The 21,877-nt window shown below is 42.1% G+C and overlaps 2 protein-coding genes across 2 annotated transcripts; one reads left to right on the plus strand and one right to left on the minus strand.

The window, feature by feature from the left end:
* Positions 1-119: 119 nt before the first annotated feature.
* c9h13orf42 (chromosome 9 C13orf42 homolog) lies at positions 120-2,800 on the minus strand. Its single transcript, XM_076746121.1, has 3 exons — positions 2,140-2,800; positions 1,916-2,060; positions 120-616 (listed from the first exon to the last, which is right to left on the minus strand). Exons 1-3 carry the CDS (start codon positions 2,551-2,553, stop codon positions 372-374), a joined length of 804 nt encoding a protein of 267 aa, XP_076602236.1. The 5' UTR covers positions 2,554-2,800; the 3' UTR covers positions 120-371.
* Positions 2,801-4,196: 1,396 nt separating this feature from the next.
* On the plus strand, positions 4,197-6,270 carry LOC143330654 (TLR adapter interacting with SLC15A4 on the lysosome). The gene is made up of 2 exons (XM_076747371.1): positions 4,197-4,271; positions 4,786-6,270. The coding sequence occupies exon 2, from the start codon at positions 4,788-4,790 to the stop codon at positions 5,733-5,735; it is 948 nt and encodes a 315-aa protein (XP_076603486.1). The 5' UTR covers positions 4,197-4,271; positions 4,786-4,787; the 3' UTR covers positions 5,736-6,270.
* The last annotated feature ends 15,607 nt before the right edge of the window (positions 6,271-21,877 follow it).

Consider the following 21,877-nt stretch of genomic DNA (forward strand, 5'->3'; position numbering starts at 1 on the left):
TTTGTCACAGTTGGAAAGTTAGTGGTGGCTGAATTCCATTTAGCTGCTTCAGCTTCAGGGTCCTGGTTTAGTGCGTGCTGGCTCTCTGTCACACTGTGAACATAGAACAGAGCCGTTGTTAATGTTGTTATTAAAAATATGTGCTTTTCTTACTATGACCAGTCAAAATGTCTGCTGTGAAAAGTTTAAATTGATGTCATCAGCCAGACGGGTGATTTTAATTTTTTTTACATTTACTTTATTAAAATTCCTTTCAGTGTTTCATGGAAGTATTAATTGTCCGGATGGATTGTTAGCAGTTCATGGTATCCATACAAACTAGGTTGAACTCTGCATCAGCAGCACGGCTGGTTTCAAATGTCCATCAAGCTTCACTGCTTTTTTAATTTGGGCTTGAAGCGCAGAGTCTGGAATGCGCTCTCCACCACTTTGGGCAGATGGATCGGGTTCCTCTGCAGCCGCAGTCGGCTGCTCGTGGACCCACTCTGGTTTTTCTTCTTCGGGGCGCTTTCATTGGCACAGTCACGAGCCGCTTTCTGCTTACAGTCATCTGCGACCCGAGGAACCCGCAAGACCCAGTTGGAGTGGAGGTCGTGTTCAGCCGAGCTGGAAGCCACTGTGGGAGATGAGAGCAAGAAGAGCTGAGGCTGAAAGCTGTTACTTAGAGACCAGTTGCTTTCACTCCTGGATCCAGATGATTCTCCCTAAGGAGCAAGTGTTTAAGTGAGATTAAATTCAGCTGATACAGATCAGCTGACCCCAAAGAGTAGAAGCAATACATAAATGATCATCTTGCAAATAATGACCCACGCATACTTGACCTTTAGCCATCCCATCCAACCAGTGTTGGATAAAGAACGTTCTTCATGAAAAAGAGCTCAGATGTAATTAATAACACGAGTACTGACTGCATTCAGTTTCAGTGTGCCAGTTCATGCAGACTTGGACAAACTGAGCTCTCATTACCATCATCAGTGACACTGAAGCCAAAACCTCATAATGTTAGTAAAGTTAAGTAAAAGTAGTGATATAACAATGTTAAAATATTCCATTACAAGTAATTTAAGTAAATATAAGTAATTGCAGCAAAAGCTGCTTCAGCATCACAAATAAAAGGATGCAGTTCAGAGAACTATAAATCACTGATACTGACACTGATGTTAACTAATTATTGATTTGACCTTGAAGTTGAGGTTGCAAGGAACTACGTGTGTTACATGTTATAATAAGTATGATAGCAGTGTAATTAATCCCCAACTGAGGGGAAAGAGATAGAGATGTGACTCAAGCTTGGTTTGTGCACACACTTGGTCCTGGGAGGAGGTCTAATCAGGCACAATGAGTGACAACAAACCTGTGTGGGTGTACCATGAGGGATTTAAACTGTGAGTGTCCATCTGTGACCTCAGTCACTGAAAATCCTTTAGTGAAAGTTACAATACAACAAACACTGGCACAGGTAAAAGACTTGCATTTAAAATATTACTCCAGAAGAAATACATAATTCTAAGGTTCAAGGTCTATAAGGTTTCATTGTAATTAGTCGAAGTTGATCTAATTTTATATAATTTATTTGCTGTTGTACAGTTTATTTTGTATGTAAAATCTAAATTTACAAGGTAGGAAGTACTGGGTAAAGTGTAAGTACCTCAGATTTATATAATCAAGTACAGTCCTTAAGTAAATGTGCTCAAGTTACTTAACGCCTGACCATCTCTAGACTTCAGTCGTGGAAGAAACAGGCGATATGTGTCAGACCTCTGTTATTAGTTTAAGGCTTCCAGGTCTCTACTGTCAAACGCATCTTTCACCCTGCTGATGGGACTGATGGGGGATCCTGGCAGCATATGGAGGGTATGTGTGCCACCTTAAACCACAGGACCGTCACAGTCGAAGACAAGGACTCCAAACTCACCTATAAAGTCCACATCTGCGTGTCCATCATCCGTGTAAGGTTTGCGCAGAGGTTCGCTGTCGCAGCTGGCGATGACCGCATCAAAGAACTGCAAAGTGTCCTCCTCGTCGGGGACTGGAGGGGCGGAGGGTTTGGCTCTGGATGTCTGTGGTTTTAACAAAAGGGAGAATGATTGTCTTTGATATTTCCTGCTTTGTGTTCTGTGATAGATGATGTCATCTTACCGGTTCGTCCTTCTTCGGCGGCGGCGGCGGCGCAGGCTTCTTGGAGGACACTGTGGCCTTGGCGTCGCTACTCTTCAAGTCGCTCACGCTCTTTGTGTACTGCCGTCTCAAAGCCACAAGTGCCTCCAGGTATTCCAGGCAGTTCTGGTTCTGAGAGTACAGCCATATCCTGTCCTCCTGTCTCTGATAATAGTACAAGGTCGACTCGATGCTCACTGTACTTTTGCTGCGTTTCAAAGTCGAGCCCGCGGCTGTCTGAACTCTCTCTCCCACCACGAGCATGGAGGTGCTGCGGACCAGCCTGACGGTGCAGGCGCTGTGGTAGTCCTGCTCAGACCGAAACCCACCGCCGCCATCCCGCCCCCTGTGTGCGTGATGGTTGGGACGGAACACATTGTTGATCTTCCTGAACATCCCTTTTACACGGAGTCTCTCAGGGCCACGGATCCCTTAGTGTTTGTGAAGCATCCATCCATATTGGGGCATCCGATATTTCAACAAACAAACAAACAAACAAACAAACAAACAAACCTATATAGCAGACTGGAGCTGTTCACTGTGGCCGGCCGCTGTCCAGGGTGCTGAAATCGCCTCTGTTGTGACACAAAAGCAGATCTGAGCCACTTGTCGAACCTGATCTCAACATGTCTTTAATGTTATCGGATGTTGCTCAGCAACACTGCTGTAGCGACGGGCCGGTAACTCTACACTGTGTGCTACCATGAGCAGCAGCCCTGTGTCAGATGTCCCGACTCACACCACACCGAGTGGACAAAGGACCGACTGACAGCAGGGCCACAAACAGCGGGCCTGTGGTTTTACTGCTGGTGGCCGTGAGTCCACCTGTTCCATAAACCACCTGTTAGACAAGACAGGAGATCTGAAAAGTCTGATAAACTGTAGATGTTGTTCAGATGTTTTGGGTTTACATGAAAACAAAAAGCTCAAAAATAACACATTCAGCTGAAGGAGCGACCTGGAGATTGTGACAAGAAGTGATATGATGTTGACTTCTGTCCAAGTTTCCTCACCTGATTAATAATTAATCATTCTCTCTCGTGTGTCACGCTCCTCTATTGTCGGTCTTTCCTGCAAGCCGGCGGAATAAAGGAAGCCTGAATAAAAGAATAACAGCCTGAAGCGGGTCATACATGCAGACAGCGGACTTTCATCTTGGACAAATCCCAGCCATGAGTGTACCCTGAAAGTATTCCTTCACTTTCACCAGATCTGATTTAGAGAAAGAGGTGAGAATCACATGAAGGGAGAGAGGAGGAAAAACAAGTAGAATAAACTTAAAGTGTCACAAGATCTCAGGCAAAGTTCAGCACGTACTTAAACATGCTGAAGAGGAGGCACAGTCTCAAGGAGGAAGTGATGACTTGTGGTTACATAACTGTGCATGAAGTCACATTTCTGCCTTGGCAGGAGGAGTAAAGCTGTACGCTCCAAACAGCAGCTATTCGACTAAAACACCTGCCTGCCTCCCTGTCCTCACACACAGGTAACTCAGAATACGGTGGATGGTGTGATCTCAGCCAGCAGAAACAGGAATCAACATCTGTGCAACTTGCCGCTTTCTGATATTTCTATCATATTAAATATGACTTTCTTTTCTGCTTTTCATCCGCACACCTGCTTCTTTTACAAAGAAATCAAAACTGCTGTGGTTTCTTTTCATGGCTTATTTCTCGTCCATAAGAATAAAACATCTGTTGTTTCACTTCATTTGGCGAGAAGTCAAGCTAATGCAGAGGAAGGTAGGCACATTGTTCTTACGTGAGGCTGTGAAACACATGTAACGTACACAAGTAGAAACATACCCAGCCTGTCTGTGACAATACTAAGAAAATAAAATACTAATTGGCAAGATGGTGGGTGGGAATATATTCATGATTTACTCAGCTGCAATATAGAGTCTGCAGAAAACGGAAGAAAGAGAAAATATTTGACATTCCCACTTCCTCTTGGGGTGAGTATAAACCAAGCCTCGCACACGTCTGCACGCTCTTGAATTAAATCAGTGTACACATTTGGTTGGCTGTATCAATAGAAAATGCGACTTCTGTAAGAAGCACTTTGCTGTGATAAAGATTAAAAAGACACGTGGAAGCTGAGAGACCGTGACGGAGGTAGGAAGACGTCTGCTTCACAGATATATGACGATTGTCTTTTTCTGTCTGGGGGTCAAAATGGATCACAATCTGGATCATTTTAGACTCAGCTGAAAGTGCTCTTAAAGCGGGATTATTCATGTGGCACGAAAGATATATCACAGTGTTTTGAGCTGTTTTATATGCATTTTTGTTGTATGTATGTATGTATGTATGTACGTGTGCGTATTTCTAAATGCCACAAGTAGAAGCAAAGGGGTAGAATGTTACTACTAATACTTATTAGAACAATTTGGCAGAGAGTTTGATGGGAGGATCAATACCACTGTCATGTCATCTTCCACATGTCGAATACTAACGTGCAGTTTGTTTTATTTGTCATTATAGATGCAGGATTGTACAATGAAATGCAGCTGTAGCCACACACAGAAATGTATTCACATATTTAACTGAACACAGAATATGAACAATAGGCAGCGCAATGTCTGTGTGTTTTGATAACTCGGCTCACTCCGTGTGCTCTCTGTCGCAGCCATGCTTTGTGAAGGCATATTGCTGAGCATGACCTATGGTGAACTGGGGGAGCTGGATCCCCTCCCTCCTCAGAAGGCTCTCAAGAGTGCTTATGAGCTGCCAAGTGCAGCTGCTACCCCCATGCCAGGCTCCACCAGACACACTCCACTTGTTCATCACAGTCCCCCCGAGCAGACAGGTTGTTCGGACAGCGGGGGGGATTCAGTGGAGTTGTACATTTCTCCGCTGCAGTCCTCAGATCTCCCCAGAGCTCGGCCAGACAGACAGAGCTCTCCAGAGATAGAGATCCCAGCTCAGGCTTGCTCAGATGGTGATTCCCCTTTCTTGGTTCCCTCCTTCTGCCAGAGCATCTGCCAAAACTACAGCGACCTCTATATTAGAGGCGAGCAGGTGCTGCCTCGCTCGGCCAACGATGGTGAGCTCCGGCTCTGTACTGACGCACAGGCCGCCGGCCCCTTCCTCCAGTCCTGTGATGTCCTCCCAGCAGTGGAGGATTCTCCCCCAGGACAGGCATCTCAGGGTGGGCTTCTGCATCCATTGAGGGGAGGTTCAAACCGCTGGAGACTGGGGAGCACCCGTGATCGGAGCTTTTTGTTCCAGGAGCGTGAAGGTCCATTCTCCAACTCTCTTCTAAATCACTATCTGGAGCAGAAAGTCATGGATTTGTACCAGCAATACATGATGGAGAACATGGCCAGGGAGGGGGATTCTGACACTGGCCCCATTTGTCCTCTGCTGTGCTCAGAGTTGGTCCTGACCAGCCTAGACCAGATCACTTTGCAGCTGAGTCGGGAAGGGAACCTGGAAGCCGGCCTGGCCAAGGACATGGTTTTCAGTTGCCTGCTGCGAGTGGCTGGTGACAAGCAGTCAAGTGAGATCAGTACTCCATTGCTGCAGATTTCAAATGAGGCATCCAGGGAGCAGCTCACAGAGAATACAGAGGAGTAACCCCTGTGTCAAGGAACTCTCTTATCCAATTCTCCCTTTCATTATAGTTTCTATCACCCACAAATAAGATGAAGCTCAACCACATTTCACTTAGTTTTTTCTTTTAAGGGCTGTTGAGAGGTTGATGTTGAAAGCAGATTCTGTATGTAATTAGTAATTACCTGGAGAGTGTGCTGTATTTATGCATCACTATTCTAATATGCAGTCATGCAACTGGTGTCTGTGCCTGTGGTGTGCCGTTGTGACTTTCTAAAGGACAGTAAAGACAGGAACTGAAAACTGAAAGTGTGCCTTCCCTTTTTTTCTTCATTTCTAACAGAACAACATGTCAACATCCCACTTTTTGCACAGCTGGCCACATCTTTGAAGAAACATGAACACTGCACGTCTGATTATCATTTCTTCGTCTGATATTAATATCTGTCTGTGTTTAGGTGCAGAAGACCACAGTGTCCCTGTCATTTAGAAAATGATTCAAAACAGCTGGAAAACCATCAGATTTGCCCCACTTTTGTTTATTCAATGGAATAAACTCAACAACCTCCACTCAAAAGTGTATTTTGCTTATTGTTACCTCGCTTGGATGTTTGACCTTCGCTGTGCACAATGTTGTATGTGCAGAGTTCGACACTAAAAGGTTGTTTTTACGTTCACCTGGTTCTCTGTTTAAGTTGAACACGTGCATGCAAGAACAGGATTTTATGACATCAATTGGTGGTTCGATATGCAGTTTACACAAGTGGGAATGTGAAACCTCCAGCTCACAAACACTAAAAATGAAGTAGGAGACATCTTGTGTTCAGCACTTAAACTCTTGAAATATTTGCTTATTCAGCATCTGCAGGAAGGAGGAGTAGATGTGCTTGTAACATTTTTAAGTAGGTCTTTTTTGTGTTGAAAGCAATGAAAGCATTATATAATATTCACAAATATGTTGCCATATTTAAGAATAAGAATGGTTGTGTTTATTTACCTTAGAATGAGGCCTTTATATCTACAGAGGGAGGAGGTCCTCTTCCACAGAGTCAGCCATATTGCACCTTCATATTTCTACAGAAGCCCAGAAAGGACAAGGCAAACACTGGCTCTAACGAACATCTTTCACATTGTTTATTGCAGGCGTAGTAAGTTTTCTTACACACTTGGGAAGGGAGGGATGAGGTGAATGGTATTCAGTTCGTTGCAATCTGCAACCTTACCACTAGATGTCACTAAATCCGACGCACTGGACCTTTCACTTTTCACCTTTCACACTTGGTGTTTCATGTTCAGAGTATTGATGTTTGTTGGCCATCGACCTGAGGACGGGACAAAGCCCAGTCACTTGATACTGTACAATTAAACAGATAGAATGCCACATTCAAATTCATATTATATTGTAATTTCATATATTATAAATATATACCCAAATATAAGCCTGTTGATCATTTGTGCTTCTTCCCCTGCTCCCCTGCTAATGATGAATGACTTGATCACAAGTCTGCAGTTTAATAAACAGTCACAAGGGGGAAGCATTATCACCTAACTTATTAACCTCAATGACTTTGACACACACACACACACACACACACACACACACACACACACACACACACACACTCTCCTCAGTTTTCCTTTATTCCTCGTCCTCCTCCTCCTCCTCCTCACTGTCTATCCCCCTCCCTCACCCACCATCCATCCATCCAGATAATGCTTCCTATCATCTGCACCCTGCTGCTGCTAATCTATGATGTCATAACGACTGGGTTGTAAATCTACAGCACGCAGGGAGTCAGGCACTAACACCAAATATTACACTGTGTTTGTGATACTGGTTCCTCTACTGTGTAAACAAAATAAAAGTTGAAGATAAGATTATCTTTGCTGCATGATTTATTTTGGGAAAGCATTGCTCTTGCACAGATCAGACACTCAGCAGGGCTGCAAACTGATGGATTTGCACACTGAAAGTGTGAAAAGTATTTTTTTACGTTTCCCCCTGTTCAAAGTGCTTTGAAAGACCTGCAACTTCATTCCAGCTCAGTGCAGCCGTGGCCTTCTGAGCCAGTGTTTGATCAGCTTCCTTGTTTCCTGTCCAAACAGAGAGCCACAGGAGGAAACTGTGTTTACCGAGCTGAGCGCCGCAGTCGGAGCCCTGTGAAGTCTCAAGGCCACAGAGACACATGTTTGGTATTTCTGCTTCTATCCGGATTGAACATTCCAGGTACATGTTAAAGGAACCAAATCCTTATAGACCTAAACAAAAACATGCTCACATATAAATATGATTCACTCAATGCCGAGCCCAGCAGTGTGAGCGTATTCAAAACGGTTTTCCACAGACCTTGGAAAAATGAAAAACAGACCTCTTGTTCCAGTGGAGGTTAGGAATTGTTTAAGGGTTGAAGGTAAAGCTACATATTGCTTATACACACACAGACTGTGAATGTTTACTCACAAACCTTCAACTTGACCAAATTACACAGATGACATATGTTTCTTTGTCAACAGATTCTAGTGTGTTTTACTGATTTGGGTTCAAATACAGCCCCGATTCCCCCCAAAACTGGGATGCTGTGTAAAATCTAAAAAACAGAAGGTGATAATTTGCTAATCCTTTTTTGATATATACTCAATTGAAAACAGCATAAGAATATAGTAACAGTACATAATACATTTAATGTTTCCCCTCATCAACTTCACTGATTTTTGTAAATATATAATGTATATATACAGTATATATACATATGTGATATAAAGCATAACAGCTTTTTTGGAATTCGGGTTGTACAATATGAATTGAAAGGCGAAGAGTTTTTTAATTTTCTGTAATTAGTAGTAGTTTTTCTCTGTAAGAAAAAGTGAGGCTAAGGCCAAAGCATGAAGGAGAAGCCATGAAATAAGAGCAGGGACAGAGACTGATTAAAACGAATGGCAAGCTGCAGTGATTTCAAAAATGGAGAAAAAAACACTCCTCTCATGGTCTAGCAATGAAACTAACAGGGAGGTTGAAGTGTTGGAGCGTCTTTCAGAGGTTCATAAAGTAATTTCCTTGTCACAAAGAGCTTTTACCATGGAGGGCGGTAAAGGCAAGGCCACAAGATTTCATATCAAAGCCAAGGTCCCAGATACACTCTCACTATTGTGGCTTTAATGCTCTGTAGCACTCCGTGGCTTGCCTTTATTTAAAAAGCTTTTAGTATGTGGCCTTGTTAATTGGAACAGTCATATACTGTTTACTTATATTTTCCTTCCTTTGTGACTGTGTGATTTAAGAACCTCTATCACAATTTTTCAAGGTGTACTCAAAGTCAAGATAGTTTGAAGCTCTTTACTGGATTAGACATGGATACACACACAGAGACACACGCGTACACAGTCACACACATACATATTTCCAGTTTCTTTTATTATCTTACTATTTTAACTCATGAATTAGTTTGCCCATAAAGTTTCAAGCTCCTTTTGATACCACTGGGCTGGTGGAATGAAGCTCAGTGCAGATGGAATGGCTGGAACAATACAGCACATGCAGCCTCAGTTTAAGCATAAAGGACAAAAAAAAATAAAATAAATGCAGTACACAACTCCACATACCCATACAGTTACAATAGAAAAGAAAAAAAAGCTCATTGACAGACACATGAACACCGGTGGCAGCATCTCAGACTACAGCTGGTGCCTCAAGGCACTTAATTCAATTATGATTTGCCCGGAAGCTGAACGGTTTCTCCTAATTTCATGGGTGGCCTTGACCAAATGCGTTTTTTTTTTTTTAGATTACATCTACTGAAGTGACCTAATGTCCAAGTGGCAGCAAGCTGGAACATTTAATGGCAGTTCTGCTCTGTATCTGGCTGATTGACACGGGGATACGTAGGTGGTGGAATGGGAGAACACACATTTCCCGGTCAGTTAGCCGCTCAAGGTTGCAGGGAGCCTGCAGCGGCGCGGGTGACCTTGGCTAAGGTAGAGCAGACAGAGAGAGACCTTGAGAGACAGCGGGGCAGCAGGATCTGGCGCTCAAAGAGCTGGGGAACATAATGTGGTAATGCATGACTATATATCACAGCACAGAGCACCCACGTGACTGTTGTTGGCAACTGGCTGGAAAAAAAGATTTTTATCCACTCACATATTTATTCTTCTTTACTAGATGTGTTTATACAGCATTTTGGTGGTTTTTACATTATGTTGATTTGTGGACCTTGTTGGCCATATATTCTTCTGTAAAGTGGGTGATGCATGAGTGTTTTCCCAAACCTTTTCTAATACTTTGTTCTCGTGGTCTTCTTAATGAGAAATGGATTATGGTTATTATCAGCCACACACACACACACACACACACACACACACACACACACACACACACGTTCTGAGCACACGACTTGTAGTTTCTTGTCTTTATCTGTCTTTTGTTACAAGACCTTTAAGAGCGAATCTGACTTGAAAATTGTTCACACACATGTCCAGGGTTTTGTGGAGGTTTGTAAAGTTTAGAGAAAGTTGCTGTTATTGCAGAGGTTCATCCTGTCGTCTTAGTGATTTGTTAAGGCGACTTAAATGTGCCAGACAGGAATCAACTGGGCAGCGTTCTCGCTGTGCTGAGTGAAATAAGTGGTTAGCAACAGCCTTCTTTGTTGTTAAGGAGTATGTCATGCTCCTTTCAGGTCAGAAATATGGTTTCTGAAAATTACGTGTAAGAAATTCAAGACTTTCTTTTGAAAATATGCAATAAATACGTTATCTCATCCTTATTCTTATTATCGCAGTTTTTCTTTGTTTTTAATCACATGAACCTTTTCATGTGCTGCATGCATACTACCAACACTTTTAATATTCTAGTTGTCTTACGGTCCATTTTTGTATTTCCTTTCCTTTTTTTTTTCCTGTTCTGCCCTTGCTGCAAAGATACTTTTCTCTTGTGGAATCTGGACCGAACTAAACATCACACTGCCTCAAAGTTTGAGCACAATATCTGCACACCCTTAAACACTCTGTCTTTCACTACCTTGTGTAAAAGCTGTGAAAAAAAAAAAGCTATTTTCTCTATACCTCCATGAAAAGCTCAAGGTTAATTGGCTTGAATAAAATGGGAAAAATGTACAGGATTTCTGTGCATGATGTAGATGTTTGGCCTTTTCAATCATGTATGTTATGCTCGTGCAGCACAATGCAAGTTTGAAATAACTCTCACGTGTAAGTGAAGTTCGCCATGCTAACACTGAAACACTGTATGAAAAGAGGCACATATGGAGCCAAACAGCAAAGAGAGGTTAGTGTTTGAAATTCAAAGGTTTTTATTAAAAGTTGATCTTTGATTGCTTTGTACAAAAGATAACTAAAGAGATGCAGATTGGCCTCTGACATGTAGTGGAGTAGAAGCGCTGTAGAAAAACTGCATAAAACTTATTGTCTGGAAGTGATTTCTGAGGTTTTCAGAGGATGATGAGTAATATCACAGCGCTTCAAAAAAGAAGAAAGTTCAATACTTTCAGGTTGGCATATTAAAAGATAAAAAACATCGCATTTTCAAGGCCTCGTGGTCTTTAATCACACAAGTATCACAGAAGCAAAGCAAAGTCAGACAGCATGACTCAGTGCCTGTCGGTAAATCGATTACAGAAGTCTGAAAATGTGTTTATTGTTGCTCAAGGTGCACAACTCACAAATAAAGAAAACCTCAGTGACAAATTTAATGAGAATTTTTGGGATGGGAATGAAAATCAGTCGTTTTGCTGCATTCTATCACTCAGACTTTGTCATTTCCTTGATTTTTATTCTAAATGTGTGTTTGTCTTTTCCCTCACCTTGGTCTTTCCCATATGTGAGCCCTTCCCTGTTTTCCACTCACCCCCCTCATCCTCACCTCCTCCCACGTCCCTTCCTGGCACGCCGACATTGTTATTAGTGTCATAATTTACCTCCTTATGCAAACATGACCCTGTCCTCGATGTGCTGTAAGGCAAAATATTCATACTGTAGTCACTGTGAGACCAATAAAGAATGAGATAGGAGGGACATAAATTATTTCTCCACAGCTACAATATTTCATAATTCACTCAGTAGCCTTTCCACACATCATGTCACATACACACTGGTGCACGCATGTCTTGCATGTAGTCTCAGTAATGGCTATACATATGAAAAAGGAACATTGTTTCATGGCGTGACATATTTGGACAAGACAAATAGATCACAAGGACAAGCAGAGATAGAAGGACAGGGCAGGAGAAGGAAAGAGGGATGGAGGCACGTAAATGGGATGTGCATACAGGAATCAGGTGAGGCAATCTGCATTTTGATTGCCGTTATGTCCAAATGTATTTTTACAACACTTCTGTTGAGTAAATTCTTTCTGACTTACTGGAGTAAGTGAGATAATTGACAGGAAGCTACGTATTGTCAAAGTGTCTTGAGGACCCATCAGAGCGGCACTGGGGAACTATTGTGCTGTAAAGATTTGGTAGCACATGCACACTCATGGGTTTGACCTTGGCAGCTTCTTCCTCTTCTCCTCCCTCCTCCTTACATGTTAACCCCCCCCTGCCACCCCCTCACCCCCCATCCCCAGGGTCCCACTCAACCTTGGCTAATTAGCTCACGTCCCAGTGGCATATGTTCAACACACTATTTATCCACAACAAGGACATTACAACTGCAGTGTCCCGCCTCTGTGCTGCCTCTCGCTCACTCCCTCATTTTGTTGTGCCGAGCTTATCTGTATTTGTGTTTGTACGGCTGTGGTACAGGTACTAATGAGTGATCTTAATCCTTCAAATCTGACTTTGTGTGCTCCTGTGTTGTATATTAAGAAGCAATCAAATAACTACCTGTATAGGAAGGGGGGTCACTCATACTAATGTCTATGAACAGATAAGCCTGAGTCATTGCCCGTTGCTCCCAGAGGCTAAATCCTCGTTAGATGATAGCTGATGGGTTCCAAGATTGCACTCATACGAATGTATACATGAACACACAAAAATGTATCACCTGCAGTTCCCCTCAGCTCTCCTGGCGTTACACAGTCTGTCAGCTCATTGTTCTGAATGTTCTGCAATTTTAATGTTTTCAGTCTTGCCAGTCTCATCAACCCCATTTCTAGCTGCAGCAGGCAACTGTTCTCAACAACAACAACAACAACACCCTGTACCCTTCCTGCCCAGCACCAAGTGGCAGACACATTTAGCAGCTACAGAACAAGATGTTTATCTTGGTGGAGACCAAAAACAGAACTAAAAGAGAGTGAATATTGAATTTCTAACCCTAACCCAATGATAATGTTGCTCTCTAAACTGCTGTTCAAGTTTTCCATACCAACCTGAAAGGTGCAAATATGTCAAAGTTCTCCACTGCTGCCCCCAAATGGCCAACTGAATCTGTTAATACAGGCTTGATATTCCTAATAATAGGTCATCTGTGCTCCCTAAAATATCTAACATGAGAGTGAAATCTGTCTTGATATTACACTATGAATGTACATTTTCCAAAAAAATGGATGCAGCTTCAGAGTTTTGACCTTGTTACTCCTCACAAATAGCTGGTAACAGTGACCAAGTGACTGAGCCACCGGCATTGCTATTCTTTACACCTGCAATATCCTGTGGGCCTCTGAAGTGCCTCTAAAACCCATCCAGCAAGAGTTTTTGATATCCTTGAGGCTGTATTCATAAAACCTCTCACAGGTTGGGTGAGTCATTCTGTAGAAAAATTGTTGATATTGCCGTCTCTCCTTCTTCGCCATGCGATTACATGTTAACATGCCAGCTATACTGTCCGTCTTGCCCTCCGCCCCGACGAGCAAACGCACGCCACCTGTTGCTGCTGGAATAGTGTTGTGTGGCTCGGTCCGAGTCAGTCTGTTTGTTTCCCACTTACAGAGCCGGGGCTGTGCACACACAGAACGGTGAGCTGGACGACCTTGAGGAGATATTCACTGAATTTCAAATTTAGTGAATATCAACAATCTGTCTCCAGAATGACTCACCCCACCTTTAAGGCAAATAATAGGTCCTAACTAATTATTTACAAATTATTTTGGTAATAAACCTATCTTCCAGATCTCAGTTGAGTGGACCTTTAACATTGAAAGATCCTTTGAACTAATCCTTAATTTAGATCATTCATCCAAATTATGAATTTCAAGCAGCCGCTGCAGGCAGTCTGTATTATTACTGGGTCAAAGTTCAAACGAGTCCTTTGATAGATGTGCAAGCACCAAACTGCAGCATAAGGCAAACAATCCATGCAGCAGATCTCAGTTACTTGTACACTGGGAAAATGATCCACAGATGAACTGGTGTCATCTGTAGGTAGAGCTACACCCTGTTTGGCAAACTATAAGGTTTTTGGCTTTAAATTCTATTCAGCTAAACAAATAAATAAGCTGCTACCAGGTTTGATTGATGTTTGTGTGATGCATGACCAAAACGCTACACAATAAAAAAAGAAAAGAAAAAAAAGAAAAAGAAATACAGCATCAACACACAGGGGGTTCTTATTGGCAGCTGGTTGCCAAGCGGTCTGGCTCAACTCAAGACTCCCATGTTCGGTTGGCAAGTGGCCTGAGGCTGCAGTTTGAGGGGCATCATGCCCCAGACTGATGTCACTGTGGCTCATCACTCCGTGTATCCACCCAAAACTGGGATCTCATTTAAAGACTAGAGTTATACAGAGGTGAAAACCATTATTTGAGCTGGTGTTCCTCTTCTGATTACAACACATTGACAGAATGCTGTATATGTGGTTGTTTTAATTAGACTCGGTTTGCTTTTATTTTTAAAATTGTAGTTGTCGGCCACACAAACCACTGAAAATATGGCACGCTATATTTGACGCCCTTTTTGACATACACTCAATTGAAATCAGTACAAAGACAATATATTTAATGTTTAAAACTCATCAATTTCAGTGATCTTTGTAAATATGTGCTGAATTCTTAATTTGATGCCAGCAACACATTTCAAAGGCATTTGGAAAGGCTCAATCATTCACGAGCAAGGATGGAGGGAGGTTCACCACTTTGTGAACACATGATTATATAAAGCAGGGATGGGGAATGTCTGGCCTCCGGGCCATACGCAGCCTGTGAGACGACGTGATCCAGCCCATGAGGCACTTCAGAATTGCAAAAAAAAAAAAAAAAAAAAGGCAGCTCAGAAATACAAAAAAATCCTCGAGACAGCAATTACCTTTTTCTGCCGTAAAAGAAAATTTCTTTCCGTTGAAGTAAAAGGCAGAGCAGTGTGCCTAACTTAGCTCTAGTGAGGAAGAGCCAAATCTCGAGCATCATTCCAGGTTGAAACACGCTGAACTGGATGAGCTGCAAAGACAAATGTGCTTGGATAAAGTTAATGCTCTTCTGCAGAGTTTGGATGTCCATCAAGCAGCTTTCTCAAGACACTGTTCAGACAGAGACGGTGTTATGCTGGTAAGTTTTGTGACGAGCAGACTAATAGCCTAGAAGCTGAAACTCCATTCAGAAGGAGAATGTGTGAAGGACTGCCTTGTTGCTGCTGTGGAGCTGCAAGTACCGAACAAGGTGAAACTGTCTGAAATAATTCATGGAGATGAAGGTAAACCCTGACGTGGACACTCAGTGATAGCGCGTCTGTGTGATTTGGCCTTCATGGTGGACATTACCAAGTACCTCTCAAAGTTCTCAGCTCTCTGCTTTCAAATGTGAAATAATTTGAAGTGAAATTAAAGCAGCTGTGGCAAGTGCAACTGGGCATGAATATGCTGCTGAGGGTGAGAACTCCTTCAGGCATTTGATGAGAGGTTTCAGGACATGAAAAGCAAACAAAAGGACCTGGACATATTTGCTGTTGATTGTGTAAACAACTGATGTGACAGACAACCAACAGCATAAAATCATTGAGGTGCAAAGGTCAAGTGTTATAGGGTTGAAAACGCGGATGAATACCATTGCCATACACAATGCCAGAAATGCCGCCTTGTTACGTGTCTCAAAACAACATATCTTATCACAACATGTAGGAACAGAAGACTGAAACAGCAAAAATCATTTGTGCTTAGCATAAAAACCACCATATCTGATGCTTTGTTTGTTATGAGCAGAGTGACCCTGTGTTTCTATACTGACATTGAACACTGTTACAAGAGGAGAGATAAATAGACTATGGACCATTGTATCGTCAGATGTTTACCCGCGTTCACAGACACGGTCGCAGTTAGACAATAAGCAAAGCTGCGTTTGTTCAGAGGGAGGTTATGTATGTCACTGAGATGTTTTCTTCATTGATAGTGTTACTGCACACAAATCTAGTGCCAAAGAGCATGTTTGAACAGAGACAGGGGTTTCATAGCCTTGACCTCCACAATATACCACTAACCTGGCATCAACAAAGATATCTCCATGTAACTCCATCCCTAGAAATGTGTAGTTTATATACAACTAATTTGCAACAGCAAATAGGTGTTGAAAGAAAATCCCACTGGATCCTGTTATCCATTAACACGATGAGGGAATATTGTCAATTAACATATATGGCAAGTTACAAAGATGTTGACACTGAGCACAGCAGTTGTGTTTATATCTACTGTCAAGCAAATTTTAAGCAAAATTTTGAAGAAGCAAAGAAAATGCGAATTAGGTGCAACTGCCGTGGAACGAATAAACTCGGCTATGCAATGCATAGTTTCGTTGGAAGTTGTCAGTTTGAGCTATGTAGCGCATAGGCTACAATAAACAGAGCAAGAGGAAGAATGTTGAAAACCAGACGCAACATGAGTTGCCGGTTTTTTGAAAAGGCAAAAACCACATCAAGTGAGTGTAAAAAGTTTTTTGTGAAACTGATCATTTTTTTTTTGTTAATTTTGCTGTTTTCATCAAGCTTTTCGAATGCATCATTTCAAAATGTGCATAGAAACAACTCAATTACCACTGCGATATGGTATCTGCATGTAGTGACGACAGCATTATTAAACTTTTTATGGGTCTGTTTTAGTGCCGCAGGTTAAGGAAAGAAGACGGTCTATTGAGACACTGCGTTTTGATTAACATTTAGCTGAAACCACAGTCTTTCTCTAACCTTAACAAAGCGCTTCGTGTGGAGAGGACGACTAGCACCATTTTGGTTGTGGTCTTTTCAAAGCCATTGCCATGGAGCGAAAATTGGAGGGAGCAGAATCTGCTGTTATGATGTCACTGATGACATTGTACAAATTGTCGTTATGACCATATTTGACCCTCAATTACATGCACGATAAGTACGGCCCTGGGACTTGTCGAGACAGAAAGAGACTTGATGCAATTCCTCAAAATTGAGAAAAACTGGTCTGACTTTCAGATATTTGTAAGACTTGAGTGAGCACTTCAAACTAATTTGGCAGCTACTGATAGCTTATGAGAAGAAAATGATTCCTTTTATGACCACAGTTCCTTCACATACCTTCTCTCTCCTCATTCAAGCTATTATTCAGTATTTCTAGTTAAAAGATGAATGGGTGGTGACTTGGTGGCGCTCATGCAATTCATTAGTGCTAACAGTGTGAGTTATAATATCTCGGATGCACTTTCATGTTGACCCTTCAAGTCATTTGGTTTTCATTTTCCTGCTTATTTGTTTCTCTTAATCTATCTTGTGTGTTGTTGTGTCTTTAAGCAATGTGTTTTTTCCTCACTGATTTCAGTGTTTGTGCTGTTTATATAATTGCATTAATATCTTTTTCATATTGTCTGATTTATAAAATAAACCAAGACTAAGTAAAAAGAAAATTAAAAAAATGGACATTTTACCTTGCATTAATGCAAACTTGTCTTCTTTCTTCCTCTCCAACACACACACACACGCACACATACACACACACGCACACACACACGCACACGCACACACATGCACTCACACACTCACTCTGCTGTAAGTTGGTGACATGAGTCCTTGGAAAGTGCAGTATTCAATTTGTAACTATTATGGAGACAAGGACACAGTCCTTTATGTGAGCAGCCACAGAGAGAAAATGGAGGCAGTCACTATAGCAACCGCCAGAAGAGCGCCCAACAAATCAACAAACAATACAGTACAAGACTTTTCCAGGGGAGCCATTTGATGCAAAGCCTTGAATCATACAAAGTTGTCCTCTTAAGTTTCAGAGACCTGTCTTAGAGTGTCTGTGGGTGTCTAAGCCCCGAGTGTTTGGTAAAAAGCCTTGTGTTTTTCTCCACCCTTGTGTTTCAAGGCCGGCTCGGCTGAATGCGCCAAAGAACTGTCTTCTTGGGTCATGGCAACCTCAAAATTTCATTTGTGCAATCAGCCTTCAGGAAATGCTTACTGCTGCGAAAGAACATAGCATAACAATGCTCACTTATTGAAAACATTTTGTGTATTTACTTGAGCAATTGGCCCATGTTGAAAAAGAGTTTCAAAGTGGTGGTTGTAGAGACAGATGAAACAGAGCGACAAAAGATGTTCCTTCAGTCAATTCAGCTGTGAGGTTGTGAGAAATCCAAGAGGATGTTTGGAACAAAGTTGAAGCAATCGCAATTATTTCTTTGATTACTGTTTTTGAAGCAACGTCTTCATGAAACCGACTTACCATCCTCAAACACTGAAACCCTATTTACTGTACTCTGTCTTTCCTTTCCACTTTAATTCCTGCATGTGCTCTGCGCTCACTTTCCCATGCCCCTTGTCCAAGTATGAGTAAATAGCGTCTTTGGTACTGACCTTGCTCCAAATTTCAGCGTGAGACACAAAGCTGCAGTGTGGCTGATGCTGTCTGACTCCGACTGTCTGGGTGTCACGGCAATTATTTTAAGAAGTGCAGATCACGGATAGGCGTGTGTGTGTATGTGTGTCTGTGTGTCGATGTATTACTCACATTGTGGGGCCATAAATCTGTTAACACAGTCACATTGTGGGGACTCAGATAAAATGCAGGTCCCCATAATGTAAATCATTCAGTTTTAGGGTGAAGATTTGGGTTTAGGTTAAGGTGAGGGTAGGTTTAGGTTTAGGTTTAGGTTTAGGTTTAAGTTTAGGTTAAGGTTGATGTAAGTCTTTGTAATGTCCCCAAACCAAATGAAAACCTAACGTGTGTGTGTGTGTGTGTGTGTGTGTGTGTGTGTGTGTACATACGCGTGAAGAATCTTTTTGCATTCATTTTCTTTTGTTAAAAACATACTAACTCGTTGTGAGAGTGTGTCTGCTGATATTTCACAGCAGATCAGTCATTGGCAGACGGGAGTCGGGGGAAGAGAGGAGAGCTTGAGTGTTGTCTGATAAATCGTATAAATGCACTTTTGCATCAGGATAGTTTAGTGGATTTAGCCAACATGATGAGGAGTCTTGGGCAGAACTCATATATGTAATGCTGAAATATGACAGTTCACTAACTGTGGACAAACAGAAACAGGGTGCTGTGTGTTGTGGGAAGTGTGTTCACATCCTTAAAGTTATGGGATAGGGCTGCGAGACAGCCTCTCCATGCTGAGCAATTTTAAACTGGGCTGGGAACCAGCAGGCACTGGGCCAGAGGAAGAGTCTGCTCTATATCACAGAAACCTAAGAACAAAGTGGACCTGTGAAGCCGATACCATGACTGTGGCTACTTTACTTGATGGTGCAACTTCTACAAGCCTGATTCCAAAACAGACGCAGAATGGGATAACTTGCCAATCCTTTTTGACATGCACCCAACTGGAAACAGCACAAAAACAATATATTTAATGTTTTCCCTCATCAGCCTTATTGATTTTTGTAAATATCTGCTTATTCTGAATTTGATGCAGCAACACATTTCAAACAAGTTTGGACAGGAGCAACTAAAGACTGAGAAAGATGTGGAATGCTCCAAAAACACCTGTTTGGAACATTCCACAGGTAAACAGGTTGATTGGTAACAGGTGATAGTATCATGATTGGGTATGAAAGGGGCATCCTGGAAAGACTCAGTCGATCACAAGCGAGGATGAAGAGAGGTTCACCACTTTGTGAACACATGATTGTATAAAGGAGATGTCACAAAGTGCTTCACAAAAAAAGAGACAAAAGAACAAGTATTATATTGTCTCAGCGGTCCAACCCAATTTCCTTCCTTTGTAGATACTTTGCAGCATAACAGCATCACACTATTTCTAACTTTGCTCCTCACAGAGGGCAGTAATTACCACAAAGAGGCTGCTTGTCAGGAATGGACAGTTTCAAGTGTTTGAACAAGTATTATTAACATCCACTTTTACTTCGCCCACTTCCTGTTTTATTTCCTCTATGATCGCTAAGATTTTCATCAAATCAAACCCCACATTTTATATTACGCTTTGCATTATTACTGCGGTATCAAGTTAATGACTTCACACTCAGCATTTATCTCTCTATACGGAGAGCTGAAGTCACAGCGTCACGTCTGGGCTGGCCTCTGTTCCACTCTCTTGGACTCCATGCAATCTTTCGTGTAACATTTCTTTAATCACTCTCTGGAAAAAAAACTGATTGTGTTACTTGGGTTTACTTAACATATTCTACGACGAATGGGCATCCACTACAGCACATGCTATTAGAATTCAAAGGCAGGAAAAACCACAGCTCCCTTGAGAATTGACATTGGTACATCTGTCATTTCTGTAATTATAATACATGCATTATATTCAGTATCAAGTGAAATTCAAACCCAAGACATGATGTTTTTATGGACTCTCCATTCAGCAGATGTAAATATTCCTGGTGTATTGTGCACCCTTTTCGACACACATCCCCCAAATAACATATTCGCTATCTTTGGACATTTTTGACCTGAGTTTAAAATAAGCACTTGTTGTTCTGAACAATATCTGGCTACACATTATGAGCTGGGGGCCAGTGTGTCTTTTTTCATATATTAAAGACATATTTAAGAGATATTTTATTTCCTCTGTCTGACCAAGGATGGTGAAGTGGAGAGCTACTTAAGTAGCCTACATCTTGTACAAATTTGATAAATAAACAAAGAAAGCCGAGAGCAAGACAAAGAGTGACAGAGCACTGTTGCTGTCTTTTCAATTCTGTGCTTTTGCAACAATAATGTAATCTCTCCTTGAGACATAAGGATTTTTATAACCTGCGCTGGCTGGGCCTTGAGCAGGAGAAGAGACAGGCTGGGCGAAGGCTGTTTATCCTGCGGTGTCCTTGATATAAACATGTGAAAAATCTCTCTGTTTTCTCTCCCAGCCAAATCAATACAAAGACATTCAGCCTCTGAACAATGTTGTAGCACTACTGCAAAAGTTTTTCATCCTGCCTCCATTCATAGCTGTGTCCTTCAACGAGGCACAGCAGGGGACGCTGAGGTCCTGCTTACTGCTATTTCATGAATGTGGCCATGCACTCAGTGTCATCCTTTCTCCACAGTAGACAACCTTCTGTGAAGACCCTCGTGTGGCAGCGTGAGGGTATTTGTTAGGTGGCCACACCAGAATCACCAAAGCCTTTTACCAAACATGCTGCATAATAAGTCAGGACTTCTGCTCAAAACCTTTTGCATTATCCAATCACAGTTTTCCTCTTTGCAACTTCTTTGCTTGCTTTCTCTGTGGTTAAACTCCTCTGCAATCACCTCTGATTTCCCCGGAGCCCCCTTCCTCCCTGTGTCTCTCAGGTAGCAGCCAACCTTAACCTGTGATCCCTCTTAGGAGCAATTAAGATAAACCTCTAATTCATCTGCTTTATCCCGACCTGTCTTTCTCAGCCTCTCATTCACTGACCTCCACTCCCCCTCCTCCCCCCGATCCTCCTTCAGTGACAGAGGCAAGGAGAGCATTGAGTCATGACATCATAATTCACCAGCTCCTGTTTTCACGGTTAAATCAATATCACTGTGTCCGAGTCAAGGTTGGAGGCTGGCCTTCACAGCTCAGCTCTTCCTACTTCTTTCTCACAGAAAATCATATAAATTGTCCCTAAAATAATTAAGCCTTCAGATCCGTCGCTGGCCTGTATTTTTTACAGGCTCCTGTCTGATAAACAGCACTGCCAGAGAGTCAAGGTAATGCTGAGAATAGAACTGGGCTCTGATTCCTTGTCTGTCTCTGTCTCTCTCTCCTTTTTCCCTCTCTCCCAGTCTGTTTAATTAACCAGTCCTATTGACTGTTGCCTTTCTTTTCTTTTTACCTTTGACGTCGTAAGTTAAATTAGATTACTGTATGAAGTGGTTTCTTGCAAAATTTT

This window comes from Chaetodon auriga, chromosome 13 (genome assembly GCF_051107435.1).
Source record: "Chaetodon auriga isolate fChaAug3 chromosome 13, fChaAug3.hap1, whole genome shotgun sequence".
NCBI classification, from domain to species: domain Eukaryota; kingdom Metazoa; phylum Chordata; class Actinopteri; order Chaetodontiformes; family Chaetodontidae; genus Chaetodon; species Chaetodon auriga.

Excerpts from the sequence above, each read along its gene's own strand:
- LOC143330654 (XM_076747371.1), top strand. The coding sequence starts at position 4,788 with ATGCTTTGTGAAGGCATATTGCTGAGCATGACCTATGGTGAACTGGGG.
- c9h13orf42 (XM_076746121.1), bottom strand. The coding sequence starts at position 2,553 with ATGTTCAGGAAGATCAACAATGTGTTCCGTCCCAACCATCACGCACAC. Across the intron at positions 2,061-2,139 it reads CGCCGAAGAAGGACGAACCG|ACATCCAGAGCCAAACCCTC; the intron begins GTAAGATGACAT and ends TTAAAACCACAG. Across the intron at positions 617-1,915 it reads CGCAGATGTGGACTTTATAG|TGGCTTCCAGCTCGGCTGAA; the intron begins GTGAGTTTGGAG and ends CATCTCCCACAG.